The sequence below is a fragment of the Prinia subflava genome, chromosome 8, assembly GCF_021018805.1.
Source record: "Prinia subflava isolate CZ2003 ecotype Zambia chromosome 8, Cam_Psub_1.2, whole genome shotgun sequence".
NCBI classification, from domain to species: Eukaryota; Metazoa; Chordata; class Aves; order Passeriformes; family Cisticolidae; genus Prinia; species Prinia subflava.
In genome coordinates, this window is record NC_086254.1 from 14,408,044 (window position 1) to 14,427,918 (window position 19,875).

At 64.9% G+C, this 19,875-nt stretch overlaps 2 protein-coding genes across 3 annotated transcripts; one reads left to right on the plus strand and one right to left on the minus strand.

Moving 5' to 3' along the window:
- Nucleotides 1–442: 442 nt before the first annotated feature.
- PRSS57 (serine protease 57) lies at nt 443–3,461 on the minus strand. The gene is made up of 5 exons (XM_063404824.1): nt 3,320–3,461; nt 2,097–2,280; nt 1,773–1,917; nt 740–1,000; nt 443–657 (listed from the first exon to the last, which is right to left on the minus strand). The coding sequence occupies exons 1-5, from the start codon at nt 3,459–3,461 to the stop codon at nt 478–480; spliced, it is 912 nt and encodes a 303-aa protein (XP_063260894.1). The 3' UTR covers nt 443–477.
- Nucleotides 3,415–19,448, plus strand: PALM (paralemmin). Of its 2 annotated transcripts, XM_063403344.1 has the most exons (9): nt 3,417–3,580; nt 11,288–11,336; nt 12,277–12,357; nt 12,447–12,577; nt 13,685–13,802; nt 13,960–13,981; nt 14,244–14,306; nt 15,353–15,484; nt 16,784–19,418. In XM_063403344.1, exons 1-9 carry the CDS (start codon nt 3,576–3,578, stop codon nt 17,341–17,343), a joined length of 1,161 nt encoding a protein of 386 aa, XP_063259414.1. In that variant the 5' UTR covers nt 3,417–3,575; the 3' UTR covers nt 17,344–19,418. The 2 variants fall into 2 exon arrangements, with proteins under 2 accessions (XP_063259415.1, XP_063259414.1); XM_063403345.1 differs by lacking the exons at nt 14,244–14,306; nt 15,353–15,484 and having other exon boundaries at nt 3,415–3,580; nt 16,784–19,448.
- The last annotated feature ends 427 nt before the right edge of the window (nt 19,449–19,875 follow it).

A 19,875-nucleotide genomic window follows, 5' to 3' on the forward strand; every position in this document is an offset into this window, starting at 1 on the left:
GGAACAGGACGAGGCGGGATGGGATGAGACGGGATGGGGAGCCACACCCCGGCGGGAAGGCAGCTGGGGATGCTGCCGGGGTGGCAGCACCTGGGTGCAGATCCTGGCTCCTCTGGGGAAGGGCCTGCACTCCCCTCCCTCCTGCACCGCCTGCTCCATCCACACACGCCCAGGACAAGTCAGGGGGACCAAAACACAGAGCAGGAGCAGCAGGATGGGGACTGAGGGTTTATTGAGGAGGGTAAATGTTGCCACTGTGAGAGGATTAACAAGGGGCTTCTGGTGTAGCCTAGGGGGTACATAACACCTCTTGCCAATGAGCAGAGAGGGGTTTCTGCCCTGAGCTGGGTCGAGGAGCCCTGAGCATCACCTCCCAGCCCCTCCAGAGCTGGGGGATGTGGAAGTTCTAGCCCTCTTCTCCCCTCCAGTGAGACATCTCCCCTCTTCCCACAGCCCACCTGCCCCCAGGACTCCACACTAGGGCTTCAACCACCCCTTCCGACGGCGGAACCCCCGCACGGTGCGATGCACCCAGCCAATGTAGTTGGAGATCTTGGTGTAGATGTCGGGGAACCGTCGATCCCCACATCTCTGCCCCGAGAAGGAGACGATGCCATAAACCTTGTTCTTGAAGACCAAGGGTCCCCCAGAGTCGCCCTGCAAAATGAGGGGGTGGGAGGGAGGTCTGAGGGTGTCCCGGCGGGGGCCGGTGTGGGGCAGGGGCTTGGGGGTCACTCACGGCACAGACGCCCTGCAGCGTGGCGTTGCGGCTGGCCCCGCACAGCATGTTGGCTGAGACCTTGCCCCTCCACAGCGTCCGGCACAGGCTCCTCTTGACGATGGTGGTGTTGGTCTCCATCAGCTCGCTGGGCTGGTCTCCAAAGTTGGAGGTGTCCCCCCAGCCCGCCACGTAGCAGACGGTGCCGGGCCTGAGGTCGATGCGCGGCGAGGGCAGGCGGATCCTCTTCACGTACTCGTTCAGCGTGGCCGACCTGTTCAGCTGGGTGGGCAGCGAGGCCGTGGGTGGCTTTGCTGCTGGGGCAGAGCCCCCCAGCTGCTCCTGCCTGGTTCTCCCTCTCACCCCAGCTCACCGTTCCTGCTGGCCCCCTCCCCAACCCTGCCCCTCCCTGTTCAGAGGCTGGGCCCCTCCCTGTCAGCCCCTCTGCACTGGTCCCAGTCTGCCGTGCAGACTGGCTGCCCGGGAGCTGCTGACCCGGACAGGGTCGGTGTGTCCGCAGAGCCTCCATCACGCCCCACGGCGCGGTCCTGCTTCTCCGGAGAAGCACTGACATCTAGTGTCGGCTCGGCCCCTCGTGGGGCACCCACCCCACCTCCTCCCGATGCCCTGGGGCCGTGGGGCTCCTAAACCTCCCTTCCGGTGCTCTGGGGCAGTGGACAGCCCAGATCCCTCCCAGCGCCCCGGGGCCACGGGACACCCCATCTCCTCCTGCACCCCCGGGCCGTGGGGCACCCCACCTCCCTCTCACACCCCAGGGCCGTGGGGCACCCCACCTCCCTCTCCCACCCCCGGGTTGTGGGGCACTCCACCTCCCTCTCCCACCCCGGGGCCGTGGGGCACCCCACCTCCCTCTCCCACCCCCGGGTTGTGGGGCACCCCACCTCCCTCTCCCACCCCCGGGCCGTGGGACACCCCATCTCCTCCTGCGCCCCCGGGTTGTGGGGCACCCCACCTCCTCCTGCATCCCAGAGCCGTGGGGCACCCCACCTCCCTCTCCCACCCCAGGGCCGTGGGATACCCGGTGCAGACTCACCCGGAGCAGGCGGATGTCGTTGTCCACAGCGCGGGGATTATAGAGCGGGTGTGCAATGGACTCGGCCACGCTGAAGATCTGCTGGGACTCCTCGGGCTCCTGCAGCCGGTGGGCTCCCAGCACCACGCGCACCGAGGGGCTGCGCCTGCGGCCACAGCGGGGCTCAGAGGGCGCTGCTGTGGCTGGTGGCCACCGGGGAGGGCGGGGATGGCCAGGGAGCCTCAAGGAGGGCACAGAGGGGAGGGGGCAGCTTAACCCCTTGGGGGTTATCGGTTAGAAGGGGCCACACACCACGTCCAGGGGGCACGTGGGGATGAGGCTCACCTGGGAATGAGGCAGTGGGCAGCTGTCATCACCCACTTGGGCCACACCAGGAAGCCCCCGCAGACGTGCTGCCCGTCCATCTGGATGGAGGCGATGAAGGGCCGGGAATGGGGTGCTGCTGCCTTTCCCCCAATGATCTGGCTCCCCTGGGTGCCTGGTGGGTGCAGGTGGTCATTGGCTTCCCCTGTGCCACAGGGGAGCCCAGGGTTCCTACCTCCCACCCCAGAGATCTGCCCTGGCACCCCAGTTCTCCCATTACCTGCAGGGGCCAGAGCTGGGAGCAGGATGGAGCCTCCCAGGCCGAGGATGAAGAGCCCAGCTGTGACCATGGTGGCACAGAGTGGGCCACTGCCACCACCGCTGGGGCTGCTCGGGGTGGGGGGGCTTAAATCCCTCCAGGGGCTGAGCCTTGAGATGGGGGCGGGTGTTTCCCTCCTGCTTCCTCCTCTTGAGTGTTGCTGTTTTGTGCAATTCAGGGGGTCGGTGGCCCTGGCAGCTCCGTGCAGCTTCCCCCGGAGTGGGAGATGAGGAGAAGAGCAGCTTTGCAGCCCTTACTCCTCTTGTGCCTTGAGTTAGCTGGGATGAAACCCCTCTCCGCAGGGAGGTGGCAGCAGCGGGGCCCCAGGACGTCTCTCAGACTCGACAGTGTCCCCGGGACTGCTGTGGGTGACACAGGGACTGTGCTGGGCTCTCATCCAACGCCTCTTTCAGCCCTTCCAGCACCCCAGGGGATTTGGGACGATGCTGTGGGCAGAGGGGCAGTTTCCTCCCTCTGTTCTGCATCACCCTGGAACGCAAAAAGGGGTGCAGGGGGTGGGGAGCATGGGGATGGGGGAGACATGTGGACCCACACTGCAGAGCCAGGCTTGCTTTGGGGCCAAGTGCAGAGTTCTTGCCCGGCAGCGGGCAGATTTCCCAACGGAGGTGGCTCAGGGCTTCCTGTGGCAGTTTGCCCATTATCGCCGTTGGGTTGGGAAATAGGGGAGCAGAAAGGGGGAGCAGAGAGTCCGTGGTTCCCGGAGTGGGGCAGGACGGAGTGGCTGCATTCACAGCAGGGGCTTACACACTCACAGGGGCTTCTGTCATGAATGCAACCCCTCCAACCCGCCCCGCACCGGGCTCTGCACAGCCAGGACCCCCTTCGGGACCCCCAGCAGCTGCCACAGCTCCGGGGGTCCCCAAGGCCGGGAGATGGGTGGCGGCGGTGGCGGCCCAGGACCCACCTGGGACCCCCAGGAGCAGCCGAAAGCCCTGCGCGCCCCGAGGCCGGATGATGGGCGGCGGCAGTGGCGGGGCGCGCCCGGCAGACGGAGCTGTGCGGGAGGGAGGCGGGAGCACCGGCGCGGTCCCGACATCCCTGCGCATCCCGCAGCCCCGCCGGGGATGCCGCCGCCCGCCGGGCCCTGAGTGCCGGGACGCCGGCGGCCGCCGGCCCCGCTCCGCCGCCCCCCCGCCCCCGCCGGAGCCGCCGCCGGGACCATGGAGTGAGTACCGGAGCCGCGCCGGGACCCCGGCACCGGGCCGCAGCCCCCTCGGGCCCCGCCGGCTGAGACCGCAGTACCGGGGAGGGGGGGAGCGGGGAGCGGGGGCCGGGGCTCGGGACCCCCGCACCGGGGCTGCGGGGAGCTCGCTCCGCCGGCTCACGGAGCTCGTACCGGGGGCTCGTACACCCCCGATGCCGGGGCTGGGGAGTCCGAACCTGGGGTCTCATCTCTCCCTTCTCCTGGGCACTCAGCACCCCAAAACCAGAGGCTCTCATCCCCCTGATTCTGGGGATTCGGGGTTTCAATACTAGAGGCTTGTATCCCCCTATGCTGAGGCTTGGGACCCCAAAACCGGGGGTGGGGCTCACATTCCCCCCGTTCCTGGGCTTGTGACCCCAAAACTGGGGGCTCACATCCCGCCAGATACTGGAGCTCAGGACCCCAACACCGGGGGGCTCCCATCCCCTCGGTTCTGGGGCTCGGGACCCCGATTCCGGGGCCTCCTTCCCCCCGGTGCCGCTCAGCAGGTGCGGCCCCTCCCCGGTCCGTGCCCGGCCGTGGGGTCTGAGGGCCGGATGGGGGGCGGCAGAGACCCCGCCGTGGGTGCGGGGGTGCGGAGGGTGCGGGGGGTGCGGAGGGTGCGGGGGGTGTCGGGGCTGGCAGCGGTGCAGGAAGCGGGGGGGGGTGGGGAGGGCGTTTATTTTTGTGTTTTGAACCTGTTGTTGCTGCGTGTGGTGGGGTGAGTGGGTGGAAAGAGCTGCGGACCCCTCCCCGCACCGCACCCCCAGCCCCTGCCCAGGGAACCGGCTGTGGCCAGGGAGTCCTCGTGAATCGGGTCCCACCGGAGAAGCCTGGACAGACGGACACTGTCCGAGCCCGGCCTCATCCTTTGTGTGCTGCGGTGGGGCCCTGACCGGTCGCTGGGAGCTCGGAGCCGGGCGGGCGGGGGAAGGACGGAACAGGCAGAGGCCACTAGGGGCTGGTGGCCGCGGGCTGTCCTACCCTGTGCTGGTTTTGCCCCTTTAGCAGCTGGTGCCAGGAGGGTGCAGGGCTGGGGGGCTGCTCGAGGTGCTGGAAGACAGCGCTGGACCTGTCTCACCCAGGCCTTTCCTTCCCTCCCGTGGCTCTGGTCCCCACCATGGTGAACATTGCCTGGGTTTGGCATTGGGAATTCCTGGGGCACCCAGGCTGCTCGGGGTCAGCCACCCTCTGCTCCTTGTGGGCACCTCACCTTGCACTTACCACCAGTACTGAGGCAGAGGGTGCTCAACAGGTCCCTCTCACCACTGCCTATCTCCCACCTGGGAGCCCCAAGAGGCCATGGGGCACTGGCAAGGGCTGGGGTGGGGGTGTCCAGGGTGGGCTCTGGCTGATTTGGGGCTGGAACTGAGCTGGGAGCACCAGCAGGGATGTGGGGATGTTTTGGAGATTGGGGAGGCAGAGTGGCTCCCCGTGCTGCTGGAGAGGCCAGAGGCAGGGCCAAGGCTTCGGGCAGCTCCACGGCGCCTCAGTCCCTGCAGGAAGGAGCCTCTTTGGGGAGGAAAATGTGCATGATTTGCCAAAAGGCAGCAGCGAGGGGAAGGGCAGAGCTGAGGGGTGTGACGTGCCCTGGGGAGGGGGTGAGGAGCTGCCAGGCTGGACTCGGGCTCTCCTGGGGTGGAGGCGTCGAGGGCTGGGGCTGAGGTGGGGCATGGTGCTGGACAGGATGGTGGCTGCTGGCCCTGGGCTGCTTCACCCTGCTCTGGATCAACCATCCAGCAAGGGCCAAAGAGCCCATGGAGGGGTGCAAAGGGTTTCTCCTGCCAGCTCCATACACTGGCTCTGCCAATGCCTCTTTCTTTTGAGCGAAACTCTGTGAGTGACCCCAAGTGGGGGGCACAGACATAAAACAAAACAACACGACCCCTCCAGCCACTCAGCTCCAGAGCCTGGCCGTGGGGCTGGAGGATTAGGAGGGTCCCAGGGCAGCTGGGGACAAGGTGAGCTGCTGCCCTGCTGTTGGCCTGGCTCTGTCGCAGCCAACGGGTGTTGGGGCGGGCACTGCTGCCTTTGCCCTGGCTCCTGCTTTGCCTTGGCACGGGCAGTGGCTGGAGGAGGGTCCTGGCTGCCACAATCCCCTGGTGCCCAGGGAGGTTTGGCAGCAACTTTCCAGCTCTGCTAAAGGCTGTGCTGGTCCCACTGGAGCTGCTCTTGTACCCTCTGCTCCGGCTGCTATCAGTGCTCATGAGCAGCTGGAGATCCTGCATCTCACATCTGGCTGCTCTGGTGGTTTGTCTCAGTTGCTGCTCTCCCCTTGGCTTTGAGGGTCTCCTTGGAGTGAGGATTCTCCTGGTCCTGCCTTCTCAACCCTGCTCCAAAGCTGAGAGTTGCACACAGGGGAAGGAGGGAGATTTCTGCCTGAGAAATAACCCGTGAGTCCTTTGGGAAGGGACTCAAGACCTTGCTCTCTGCTGGCATCCAGGGAGAAGTGAAACCTAGGCCAGATCCCGCTGCCTCCTGGCCACGTGCAAGGAACCAGAAGGGGTCGGGTCTGTCCTGTCCCTGTGTGCAGCCAGAGCAGCAGCGCTGTCACCCTTCCAGCTCTCCCAGAGGAGGCCATAAAGCTCCAGCACAGATCACCCCACAACAGCACCCAGCCCTGCTAGGGCTGGCAGAGCACGGGGTTCAGAGCTCAGCTGCACGACGGGGCCTCTCAGCTGGACCTGCCTTGCTGGGAGGAACTGGAGCAGGTTTCCTGGGAAGCCGCTGGTGTTGGCTTTCCTGCTTCCTGGCCAGAAACAGCCCCTTTCCCCAGGGAGGTGGGGGTTCATGTGGCTGTAGCTGTGCTGGGAGCCGAGCCGGGGCTCCAGCAGTGGAGCTGCCACAGGAAAGCTGAGGAGGGGCTGTGCCCTGGGACAGGGTTGAGCAGAGGCGCCAGGACTGGGACTGCAGGCACAGCCCAGATTCCTGAGTCTCTTCCAGAGACAAGCAGCCCCCGGGTCCCAGACAGGAGCCACCGTCAGGGGCAAGGATGAGCCTGGAGGAGGGAGAGGAGCCGGCTGGATCCTGCCCCAGACAGGTGTTTCCTGACGGAGCCTGGCTGGACGTGGGTTGGGCCCAGCCCCTGGGCTTGGCTGAGGGCTGAGCTCCCCGTGGGTGTCGGGGCTCACAGGGGTGCCCTGGATCCACGTTCCTGCTGGCTCCTTGGAACATCGTGTGTGCCTGTGTTCATGGCACTGCTGTGGGAAAGGCACGGCGCCACACAAGAACAGGAACCCGGGGATGGCTGGTGACAGGAGACAGGTGCCACATCCTGGCCAGTGCGAGGACTGCCTGTCCTGGCCAGCCAGTGCTCCTGGGCGTGGGCAGCGACCGGCTCCACTCTCATTCATGAATCGTGGGGGGAGTTTCCTGGTGGAGCCTTGCTCCTCTAACTGGAAGGGAGCTGGAAACCCAAGTGTTTGGAGGGCACTTGAACCATTGTTTGAAAGATCTGTAATTTTCCAATCAAACTCCCTCCTCAAGCCTGCGTTCATCAAATATTCATGGGATCCATTTTCTCCTGGCACTCCCAGCCCACGTCTCAGCCCGAAGAATCAATCAGGCAGCTCGGCTTGCTCTAATGCATCTGCGTTTTCGGGAGCCTGGGGCTGCCATCTCCTCCCCCCGCCTCCCTCTGTCCCTGTCCCCTCCCCGGGCAGCGGTGATGGCTGGGGGAAGGCAGTGGGGAAGGCAGCTGGAAGGAGTGGGATGGGCGCTGGGGTGATGCAGCAGGAGGAGGAGGAGGAGGCAGCCACACTGCGGGGCAGGGCAGGAGCAGCCTCCCTGTGCCAGGACCTGAGCAGGGTCCCAGCCCTGTGCTGGGCACGAGGCTTGTTCTGCACCATTTCTGGCCATCCTCATGCCCCAGCCGCTGCCGCTGATGCATTTCCCTTCATGGTCGATGGCTCCCGGGCGGCTGCAGCCCCCTCCCCTCCCTTCCCTCCCGCGCCTGCCATCGGGGGCGTTCGATCCCGGCCCCGCTGTTAATGGCTTTGTGACAGAGCTCTGCAGCCTCCCCTCGGCCGTGTCACTCCAGCCTGGCCATGGGGCCCAGCTCCTGGCATGGCAGCAGTGCTGGAAATCAGTGCTGGAAATCAGTGCTGGAAATCAGTGCTGCTGATGCCTCAATTGCTGCCTTTACCCCAGACCTGGGCCTGTACAGGGGTGGTGCCCATGCAGGGCGCTCTCCTGGATTACCCCAGCTTGGAGCTGAGTGGGTGGGGAGGGAGGGGAGGTCAGGGGAGCAGAGGAGCGGCTTGAAATGGCTCTTCACACATTTGGATGAGCTAATGGGAAAAAACGGAGGAAGGCAAATAAACATTATTGTTTCATGTCAGGCGGGAGGAGACAAAAGGTCACGGGCTTCCCTTGTGATGGTGGGAAACGGCAGCATCAGCAGGGCTGGAAAGAGCTGGAGAGCCAAGGCAGAGCGCGGGCGTGTGCACGGGCGTGTGCACAGGCGTGTGCACGGGTGTGTGTGTGCTCAGCGTGTGTGTGTGGGTCCAGCCTCGGGCCTGGCCACTGCTGCTGGGAGCTCATTCCCCGTGCCCCTGCTCCTTCTCCCTGCTCTTTGTCTGGGCTGGTGGTTCCTGTGGAGCTCGGTGGCCCCGGGATCACCTTCCCATCCTTCCGGGCACCCAGGATGGATCGGGAGCACCGGAACCCCTAAGGAGGCCCCAGTGATGCCACGGCTTTGGCCCACCAGTGCTGCCGGAGTGCCAGGCCCAGGGAGAGCATCCCGGCCCGGGGGGTTCCTGTGGTCCCTCTGCCTCCTCGAGTATCCCCCCACATCCCCTCGAGTATCCCCCACATCCCCTCGAGTATCCTCCACATCCCCTCGAGTGTCCCCCGCATCCCCTTGAGTGTCCCCCACATCCCCTCGAGTATCCTCCACATCCCCTCGAGTGTCCCCCGCATCCCCTTGAGTGTCCCCCACATCCCCTCGAGTATCCCCCCACATCCCGTTGAGTATCCCCTCGAGTACCCCCCCACATCCCCTCGAGTGTCCCCCGCATCCCCTCGAGTATCCCCCACATCCCCTCGAGTGTCCCCCGCATCCCCTCGAGTATCCCCCACATCCCCTCGAGTGTCCCCCACATCCCCTCGAGTGTCCCCCACATCTCCTCGAGTATCCCCCAAATCCCCTCGAGTATCCCCCAAATCCCCACGAGTATCCCCCACATCCCTTTGAGTATCCCCCCACATCCCTTTGAGTATCCCCCCACATCCCCTCGAGTATCCCCCACATCCCCTCGAGTATCCCCCCACATCCTCTCGAGTATCCCCTGGAGTATCCCCCCACATCCCCTCGAGTATCCCCCACATCCCCTCGAGTATCCCCCCACATCCCCTCGAATGTCCCCCCACATCCCCTCGAGTATCCCCCACATCCCCTCGGCACTCGCCCGTTGCCATAGCGCTGTTGCCATGGCACCGTTGCCATGGCACCGTTGCCAGGGAACCGCCTCCATCACTCACAAGGGCCGGCGGCAGCGGGGCCCCATCACACCGACCCCAGAGACAGGTCCTGGCAGGGAGGACGGGGTTTTTGGGGAGCCTGGCACCCCCTGCCTCCACCTCAGCGCCTGGTCCTGGCAGGCAGGGACTGGGGGTGCAGGGGTGGTCCCCGCTCAGCCCCCCTCGATGGATCAGAGCCCCCAGGGCAGGGTCTAAGCAGGCTGAGATTGCAACAAGGGGCATCCAGCCTGTTTCACTTCTCTCCCCGGGCCAGGAAGATTCCTGGCGTCTGACTTGGGAATGTGGAGACTGAAGCAAATAATGGAAAATAAAGAGAATGGAGGAGGGAGGAAAAGCAGAACAGAATGTTTCAGGAATGCTGTAAAAGTTTGGATCCATCGAATAGGGCAAGATCCAGGAGAGAAACAGGGCCCAGTTCAACGCCCTGTGAGCGTGGGGTGCCAAGGGCTGGACAGAGGGGACCTGTGGCCCCACACCAGCAGGCAGCCCGTGCTGATGGGCAGTCCTGGATCTGTGGGGCTGGTGAGGGACACGTGGGACACACACGGGTGTGAGCGCGGTGCCGCGCGCCTGCGCCGGCAAAAACAGTCACAGCGTCGCTGCAAACAGCACGAAAATAACCACCACAAAAGCGACACCTTCCCCGGTTGTTTTCCTGGCCTGGATTTTGTGCATCGCAGGGATCCCCAGGGTGTGGGGTGAGGGGAGGACGGCGGCTCTGAGCAGCTCCCAGTTAATCGCTGGCTTTGAGGAGGGAGCAGGCGGGGCCAGGGGCTCCTCTCACCCCGCAGAGCCCGTTTGAGTTGTGGGAAAGCCCGTGGGGAGCCCGTGTGAGGGCACATACATGGCTGGCATGTGAGGTCAGAGCCCAGAGTGCCACGTGTGGGTCTCAGCACCCCGAACCCACCCTGTGTGTAAAACCATCTTCGGCAAACTCCCTTCCCGGGAGCGCAGAGTCCACCCCTCTGTCCCTTGCTCTAGGAAACAAGCGGAGATGATCCATCTCCTGACAATCCCCTCAGTGCCTCCCACCCTAATTAGTGCCACAGCTCAGCACTTCGTTAGCACCGTCTGGCGAGCAGCCAGCGGCTCCTGTGGCTCTGGAACATCCCGCTCGCAGCCGGCCCCACCAGCCAGCCCAGCCCCACGGCGGCTCCCGGCACTGAACCGCACCTGGTGCTCCGTGGCGTGGGGGCTCCTGCCAGCCCCCGGGGGTTGTGCTGCTGGCTGGGCCGGGTCACCACACCTTGGGGACACAGGAAGGGTAGGTGGGCAGGTGGCTGTGGGTGATAATAAATTCTCCTTTTTAACCCCTCCGAGGGTCCAAGCTAGCTTCTCAGGCTCTGGAGGAATATATCATAGAAAGAAAAAGGACCCAAAAGAGGCTCTAACCCTTAGCTGCAATAAGATGTTTATTCCAGGTGGTCTCCAGAGGGAAAGAGGGGTGTGCACAGAGGAACAGGGTCTTTTTTCAGCTCTTGCCAGGGTGGGACAACTTGGGACACAACCAATGGGGTCAGAAAGGGGAAGGAAGAGTTAAACTACACAGTACAAGCTCTAGAGGTCCCTGAGGGGGGAGAGACCATTCCCACAGGGGAATGTAACATGTGGGGATGGGGGATAACCCCTCCTGGCAGTGCTAGGCGCACCTGGGGGAGCTGTGCCAGGCCAGCCCGTGCTGCAGAGGCAGGTGCTGTGCCCACAACACGGATGCCATGGGGAGCAGGGCCTGTTGTCACGCGTGTGTCTGAGTGTGTCTGTGCACATGTGCATGCGTGTGCCTGTGTGTGCAGCCCGGAAAGGTCACACTGTCTGGGAAAGGTGTCAGCAGCCAAGAAACGGGCTTGGAATGGAAAGCCTGAGCCAGATTGGAACGCAGGGGCGGCCAGAGGCGTCCTGCCCCAGCCTCTCCGTGGTCACGGTTTCCATCTGCGACAAGGCAAGAGTGGGTCTGCGTCAGATGAGTCCTCCAGGTGCTGGGAAAGGCTCCTGCCCCGGGGGATTTGGGCAGGACAGGGGTCAGGAGGTGCCTGGAGGAGCCGTGCAGTGAGGGGTGCTTGGCTGCAGGGTAGCGAGGGGGAAACAGCCGGTGGAAGGGAAGGGCTCAGCCTTTGTCCGTGTACCACAGTGTCTGGTTTGCTGGTTGCACACTGTCCCAGTCACCTGCCACTGGTGTCACCCCTCACAGCTGCTCTCTGCTCTCTGCAGGGTCGTGGAGGCCAGCACCCTTCAGCAGGAGAGGCTGCAGGCCATCGCGGTGAGTCCCTGCTCAGTGACAGCATCCCCATGTCCCCAACTTGTCACCTGCAGCACACGGGGCAGACACCAGCGGGGAGGAGGGTGCAGGTGCAGGAGCTCAGCCACAGATCAGGGGTCTCAGCAGCTGAAGGAGGACTCAGAATAGCCCCAGTGTGTCCCCGTGGGGGCTTTTCCTGGGGTGTCAGAGCCGGCATGGCTCGGCTGCACGCTTGAAACAGGGACAGAGTGAGCAACAGGCAGTTGGGAGGATTAATTAACGAAGCAGCGCCTTGGTGAGCCCCAAGTGAGGGAAATGAGTGATGATTCCCTCCCCCCTCCCATCCCCAGGAAGGGCTGAGGATGGTGCTCTCCAGCCATGCCCATCATGGGCACTGGTAATTACATTAATTACTGAGCAGTTGGGGGCCCCGCTGAGCAACCCCTCCCAAAGCAGGGCAGGCTGGTCAAACCCACCACTGCCCCACGGCAGCCCCACTGCCCTGCCCAGCCGGCAACCAGCCGATCTCTGCCACACAAAGGGAAAATTGTTCTGGACCAGAGGAGAAAGCGCCGGGTGACGCGTCCGGGCTGGGTCTGACTCTGCTGAAATGATCTGGAGCAGCCCCAGGACGGGTGGAGGGGAGGGGGGGACGAGGTAGAGGCCACGGGGGCTGTTTTCCCTGCGCTGGCAGCTCGCTCAGTGGGGCCGGCCGAGGGGAAGGTGACATTTGGAGATGGTGAACAGAGCCCAGGCTCTGCCCCAGTATCTCCACACCCTCAATGCCTCAGTTCGTCCCAGAGAGGGCAGAGACATGACCCCAGGCTGGCTGTGGGGTGTTCCCAAGGCCAGTCCCTGTCTCCGAGGGCAGCCCCTTGTCCCCGCTGCTCCCTGCCCGGCCATGCCCGGCGCCCACCCCCTCCCCTTGCCAACCCCGGCCCCGCCGCTCCCGTCCCTCCAGGAGAAGCGGAAGCGTCAGACGGAGATCGAGAACAAAAGGCGGCAGCTCGAGGACGACAGGCGGCAGCTGCAGCATCTCAAGGTGAGGATCCCCCGAGACCCCCAAGCTGCCCCTGCGCTGGGGAGCCCCCGGTGGGGAGGGCAGCACCGTGACCCCCTTCTGCTCCCCAGTCCAAGGCTCTGCGAGAGAGATGGCTCCTGGAGGGGGCCCCAGCTTCTGCCTCCGAGGAGGAAGAGGCCATGAAGAAACAGATGCAGGAGGATGAGGTGAAGACCAAGGAGCTGGAGGAAACCATCCAGAGGTAACGGGGCCAGTGTGGGGCCAGATGTTGGGGTGCAGTTTGAGAGCACCCACGTCCCTCCAGAGACCCCTGGGCAGGCGGGTGCTGAGATTCAGCTCGATCCCATGTGCTGGGCACATGGCAGGGTACACTGAGCTTGGAGCTGCTGGGAGAGGAGGTGCCCCCACAGTGCTCACCCTGAACCCTGGCTGGGTTTTTCCAGACCCAGAGCCTGTCCAGCCTCTGAGCATGGCCATCCCCAGCTGTGCTCTGCCTCTGCACCGGGTCTCAGTGAGAGCCACAGGATGGGGTTAGGATCCCCTGGGCTGCTCAGTGCCCAGCACCCTTGATGGCATGGTGCTGGCTGTCGCACACTTCTGTCCTCATCCTGGTGGCGCCAGCCCTTGGGAAGGGGTGGGAGGGGGACGTTGAGAAGGGACAAGGCTCAGCCCCTGGCCAGCCCCGTGTCCCTGGGCAGCCGCAGGCGGGGGCCCGGAGCCCCGGCTCGGAGGTGTCCCGGCAGCGCAGCAGGAATGCAATCAGTCACGGCGGTGCCGCTAATTACCGAGCATCGGAGCAGAGAGGGGTCAGGCACGAAGGGGCCTTTGTGTCCGGCTAATGGCGCGGTGCATTCCTCCGCCGGCGCCGTGTGAGGAGCCCGGGGGAGCCCTGCCGGGGGCCGCGCCAGTCCATGGGGACTCCCCAGACCTCTGCTACATCCCCCCAGTGGGGCTTTGCCGCCAGGCTGGTGCCTGAGAACAGGAGGCTGACCTCGTGTAAAGCTCAAGCAGGTTTAGAGGGACACTTGCAGGAGCAGAAGGACGATGGAGCAGCCTCGCTCTGGCCGCCAAGGGAGGGAACACAAGTGTGCAGGGCTCGGTCCCCCTGCCCAGTGCCCATGGTGGGGTCTCTGCCATCCCCTTGGTGCCCAACCCATTGGCTTTTCCCCTGCAAAGAGGCAGTGACAGCCAGGCCAGAGTCTGTCCCTGCACCTTGTGAGCCCAGGGGACAATTTGTGTCTCCCCTCTCCCCTGCACGGTGTTGTTGGCCTGTGTTCACAGGTCTGCCTGCACCACAGTTCCCTGTCCCACACTCCCCTCAGCCTCTCAGCCCTGACTCTCCCTGCAGGCTGGAGAAGGAGCTGGAGATGCTGGAGAACAGCAACTCAGTGGCTTCGACCAAGGAGAACCTGGCAGAGGCAGCAGCCAAGGAGGAGAAGGCTGAAGCTGTCCCCAATGCGCAGAAGGTGGGCAGGGCTGCTGGCCATGGGCAGGGCTGCCAGCCGTGGGGTCGGGGTCCCGGGCCCTGGTGGGGATGGGTGGGTGTGTGGGGGGTGGGTGTGCGGGCAGCGGGTCTGTGGCAGGTCCTGGAAGCTCCTATAACCTCTCCCTTCTGTTTTGCAGAGTCCCCTGGGCACAGTTAAGGGTAGGTGAATCCTGATCCCCCTCAGCCGTGGTTCAGCACTGACCATCCCCTTCCTGCTGCCCTGAGGCTGGGGCCAGATGGGTGGGCAGAGCCAGACAAGAGCCCTGTCCCCATGTCCCCTCCCGGGCAGCGGTGCCCTGCGGCGGGGGAGCCCGTCCCAGGTGCCAGCCACGGGGGGACACACTGCCCTCCCTGGGCACACCCGTGGGCACACCAGGCAATGGTTTGGGCTCAGGCAGCCGTCTCTCCTCTCCATCTCCAGCCGACAAAAGGGTCTCCAGCAGCCCCATGAAGGCAGTGGAAGGCAGTGACATGATGAAGGCGGGTAGGTGCCCACTGCCCTGGGAGGAGCGCTCCTTCCAGGCTGCTTCCCCCTCCCCTCCGCACCGCCCTCGGCTCGCTGCCACCGCAGCCGCTCCCCGCCGTGCCGCTCGATGCCTTTCCAAGCCCAGGGCAGAGAACAGCCGTCATTGCAATCACAGGGTTTGGTTTTGCTTCCGCCCCACGGTTGGTTCGTGGCTCAGGGCCCCTCCACCTCAGCCCTGATCCACGTCTCTGCTCTGGTTTCATCCTTCCCGCGCTGTTTGTGGCTTCTCTGCGCAGGGGAGTGCCAGCCACAGGGAGCTACGGGGCACGCGGGGCCAGGCTGCTGAGCTGGGGGGCTGCAGCCAGCTCTGCTGCTGGAGGGGTTTGCTCTGGTTTGGAGCAGTGGCTCAGACCAGACCACAGCACCAGCATGGGGCAGAGCCCATCTGGGCATCCTCGGAGCTAAGCACCATGCACAGGGCTGAGGGGACCCCGCTGCTGGCAGAGACTGGCTGGGAGTGGAAGGAAAGATGCCAAGAATCACCCATCCCATGGGGGCAGAGGGGCTGTCCCAGCGCCAGCACCCTCAGTGGGGGTTGCACCTCCTTGAGCATGAACCTGGCTCCCAGCCCAGGCCCCACGGCCAGCACTGCTCACTGGCTGGACAGATGGACACGGCTCAGCCCAAGAACCACAGCAGCCGTGGAGGTAAGGTGATGCCAGCAGCACCAGGATGGACACGGGTCCCGGGAGGAGGGATGTGTCAGGGATGTCACACCCGCCTCTGCCATTCTCCGCTCCTCGCTGCCGCCTTGCTAACACCGCTGAGCCCTGCTGAGCCCTGCTGGGCACCACTGAGCCCTGCTGAGCACCACTGAGCCCTGCTGAGCCCTGCTGAGCACCACTGAGCCCTGCTGAGCACCACTGAGCCCTGCTGAGCACCACTGAGCCCTGCTGAGCTCTGCTGAGCACCACAGCGCTGCCGCCACGCGCCGTCCCGCCGCTGAGCAAGGGACAGGGAGGGCCAGGGCCACCGTAACACACGCTGTCCTCTTTGTGTCCCAGCCATGTACTCGGTGGAGATCACAGTGGAGAAGGACAGAGTGACTGGGGAGACCAAGGTCCTGTCCAGCACCACCATGCTCCCCCAGAACCACTGTCTGCAGGGGGTCAAAGTGTACGAGGATGAGCTGAAAGGTACGGGCCAGCCCACACCGCTGGCCACTGGCAGGAGCCGAGGGCAGGGGACGAGGGAGTGGCCACCTGAACATCCCAGCGGGGTGAGGAAGTGTGGGGGCTGCTCCTGACAGCTTTACCAGCTCTGTGAGGGCAACTCCTCACCAGCCCCAGTCCAGTGGATCGCAGGATCGTCGTGGCAGCGTAGTGTGGATGGTCCAGATGGGCCAGCCCTGGTTTGCACATCGTGACCCTGCACTGCTGGAGAGCAGAGAAGAGGATCTGCTGTGTCCAAGACTCAGGAGCCCTGTCCCACGGGCAGGGAATGTGCACTAGCACCACGTTGTCCTGTCCCACAGGCTGGCAGCGGGGAGCGTGGCTGATGGGTGTGGTGGAAGTGCAGCATTAGGGGCTGGTCCCTGTCTGCAGCTCCTGCTTTTGGGAACATCTGGAACCTGCTCCAGAGGGCCTCATGAAACGCAAGGGACCATTGTGGTGGCAAGGACCAGCTGAGGAAGCGGGGCATCTTACTGGGAACTGTGGTGCTGAGTGGACTGACCTCATCTTCAAGGAAAACACAGCACAGCTCTCCCATTCAACCCCCTCCGTGTGGCCACGGCCGTGCTGCTGTCACTGTCCCTCACTCACAGGCTGCCCATTGAGGCACTTGCACTGACCATCATGTCCCAGGTCAAGTGAAAAACACAGCAAGCCCTTGGCTGCTCTGGCCATGACGCACATCTCTGCCCCCAGTGCCACGAGCAGCGGGCACAGCGTGCCAGGGTGGGAGAGCCGCATCTCCTGCGGGCACGGGGCCACCAGGTGTCATGGTCCTGGTGGATGTGGTGGGAACTCAGTGGGGCAGCCACTGCCGAGCATCACTGGGGTCTCCAAGGTGGCAGTGGTGACCTGCCACAAGGCGTCACGTCAGCCCCGGCCGAGCTGGGCGCCAGCAGACGCCGTCCCGCCACGGGCAGCTTGGCTGGCTGTCAGCGGCCTGGCAAAGAGCCGTGGCTCCCGCAGGGCTCGCTGAGCCTGAGGCTTCGGGAACAGCTCCTTCCACTGCCTTTTTGTTTTGGTCTCCCTGGCTGCGGCCAGGCAAGAGCCAGGTGATGCGAGAGGGTCTGGCAGCAGCTCTGCTGAGGGGAGGGTGGGGATGCTGTGGGAGTCCCAGCCTCAGTGGCAGGACCTTTGGAGAGAGGAAGGGGCTGCTCCCTGAGCACGCAGGAGCCGGGGCTGAGTGGGTCATGCCAGCATTGCCAGGTCATGTTGTGCCCCCATCCTGAGCCCCCCTCACTGTCCCTCCTCTTGTCCCCACAGTGGTGCATGCGGTGAGTGCCGAGGACGGGGCCCTGCAGAACGGGGCCCACCCGCTCAGCTCCTCCGAGGTGGACGAGCTCCTGCACAAGGCGGACGAGGCCACCCTGAGCGAAGCCGTCGGGCGCCAGACCCCAGCCAAGGCTGGCAAGGGCAGCGCCCCGGGCAGCCAGAAGCCAACGCCGCTGCGAGAGATCACCGGGCTGCAAGCCAAGGTGCCACCGGGCGAGGGGACAGAGGCCAGCCAGGAGCAACCCGTCACCATGATCTTCATGGGCTACCAGAACGTGGAGGATGAGAACGAGACCAAGAAGGTGCTGGGGCTGGAGGGCACCATCAAGGCAGAGCTGGTGGTGATCGAGGATGCCGAGAGCAAGCCGGAGCCGGCACACAAGGACCACACACCGCCCAACGGCACCGCGCTGGAGCCGGCGGCCGCGCAGCCGCTGGGCGAGGAGGGCGCGGGCGGGCAGAAGCCGGGTGCCAACGCTACAGATGCCAAGGAGGCCGAGCAGGAGACAGACGTGAAGAAGCAGCGCTGCAAGTGCTGCACGGTGATGTGAGCCCCCGCCGAGCCCCCTCCGCCCCGGCCCCTGCTCGCCAGGCCCGGCACGCCGGGCTTCCCCCCCACCGGACACAGACCCTCTTTCTGCAGAACCGGGGACATCCAGCACGGTGCCAATGGGGCCGCAGCGGGCAGTGGCGGCCGTGGCAACGCTCGCCCCATCTGCCCGATGCCAGCCCCGTGCTACCCCCCACCAGCGCTGCCTGTGGTATTTATTAGTGACCCCCCTCACCCCACAGTGCGCCCACCCCAACACAGCCCGGTCTCATCCCCACCTGCCGCCGGCACCGGGGCCTTTCCCTCGGTCACCGACGTTGTCCCACCCGCCGTCGGAGGACGGAGCCGCCGGGCAGGGGGTCGGAGGACGACACTGTGTCCGTAGATGACTCCCCGGGAGCCGCCAGCAGCGGGACCCACTCTTGGTGCAGCCCACGGTGGGCATCGGACCCAGCCCCGTGCCAGCCCCTCCCTCTGTGCCTCCATCATCCGCTTCTCCAGCGGGGAAAGGCCTGGGTCTGTTCCCTGCTGGCTGCCCGTGGACATCTCTGCTCCATCTCACGTCCTCATCGCTGCGGTCCCGGGCTCCCCAGGCCCTCAAGGACAGAGCGTGTCCAGGCGAGAGAAGGGCATCGAGGGTTGTGTCCCCTCCCTGATACTCAGCTGTGGTAATGGCCAGGGCCACGAGGGGCTCCTGCAGAATCAACCCAGCCTGTCCCCAGGCCTGCTGTGCTCCTCCTGGGCTCAGCTCCTGGTGCTGGCAGTGGTGGCCATTCCTCTGGCTCAGCTGTGGCTGGTGCTCGTGTCCTGGGGCAATGCCAGCGAGGGAAGGGGAACAAACTTGGGGGATCCAGCCGTGTGGAGCAGGAGTGGGGTGGGGGTCCTGTGTTTCCTTGTGGCAGCAGGAATATGGCCCAGCATCCTGTCCCTTCCTGCCTCTGCCACTCAGCAGCAGCAGCTTTGCAGAGCCACGTCTGGGGGTCCCAGGCAGCAGCATTGGGTCCCCCAGGGGAGTGGGGCAGCCCAGTTCACCCCAGTACTGGCACTGGGAGCTGTCAAGGGTCTGGTGCCCCACAGAGGGCAGCTTTTCTGCTGCCCCACCCTGCACCCCAGCCCTTCAGTGGGGATTTCACCACCAGCACCAGCGTTTTCTCCCCATTGAGACCAGCTGGGGCAGGGGGAGGGCCGTGGTTTTTGGTCCCCAGTGCCCGCATCAGCTGCCCCTGCACTGCAGCAGCCGGGCTGGCAGTGCCCAGATCCTTGTCCAGGGGCTTTGGGCAGGGTGCAGCCACCAGCAAGGGATCCTTGTTCAAGTGTGAGAGGATTCCTTCTGCTGTGAGGCTGGGCAAGTCCCCAGGGATCCCCAAAAACACGTGGAGCAGCATCCACGCTGTCCAGCCCACCAGGACACCGGTGGTGGAGCAGCCAGGGACGGGGCTCAGCTCCCCCAAGGATGGGCCTTCCTTCCCCCACATTCCTCTTGTGTGAGCAGTGACACCCCCTGTCCCCATCACATCCCACTTGTCCCCAGGTACCCCCAGCTGCAGTTTTCCCCCCAGCTGAGTCATTGCAGGGCTGAGGAGGGGAGGGCTCATGGTGCCACCCCTGTCCTGAGCCCCAGCCAGGCACCCACAGCCTCTGGGAGAGGCAGGGCTGGGGAAGGGGGGCTTTGGGAGGGCACTGCCAGGGGAAGGGGGGGACTCCCCTGCCCCATCCACTGCTGGGCATCGCTGGAGCCCCATTGCTGCAGAGCAGGACACGGGCTGGGTGCCACAGGGCATCTGCCCCCACAGTCCTGGGGGAATGTCACCTCTTGCCACCCCACATCAGGGGCCAACACCACCCACCCCATCCCACCCTGGGCCCTGCAGTCCCCAAGCTGGGGCTCCCTCCTGCCCTTGGCACCCCCTGCCCCTCGGTTGGCTTTGACCCCCAGCCCAGACTGGACCCTGGTGTGGGGGGCAGCAGGACCAGGGCCAGGTCTGGGCTGGGGTGTGAGAGGAGTGGGCGGTGGGCCTGGCATTGTCCCCACCCCACCCCAAGCCCCCCTGTCCCCCACCCGGCTCTGCTGAAGTGCACTTCCCGTGCCCCTGAGCTTTTCACTTGTGCCGAAGCCGTTTGAATTCCCATCCCTTCCCAATCCCATCCCATCCCCCTCCCACCCCGTTGTTTGTAAAACACCCAAACCGAGCAAATAAACTGTGTGAACAACCAGCCTGGAGCCACCGAGGGGTGGGAGGAGGCTGGGCTGGGGATCCGGGGAGGATGGGGATGGAAGGGTTGGGATGGGGGTGTTAGGGGTGGGCTCTGCTGTTTCCTCATTGTGTGGGCAGAAGATGGGGGGAGAAAGGGGTATTGTGGCACCCAGGGCGCTGGGAGGAAAGCGATGAGGGGTGATGCTGCCCAGATAAAGGGGTCATGACAGCCTGGATGCCCCCAGGTGCCATCACCACGTGGCCATGGGTCTGTCTCCAGGCTGGTGCAGCTCCTGCTTCTGCCCAGGGCCAAGATTCCAGGGCTCTCTCCTGGGGCA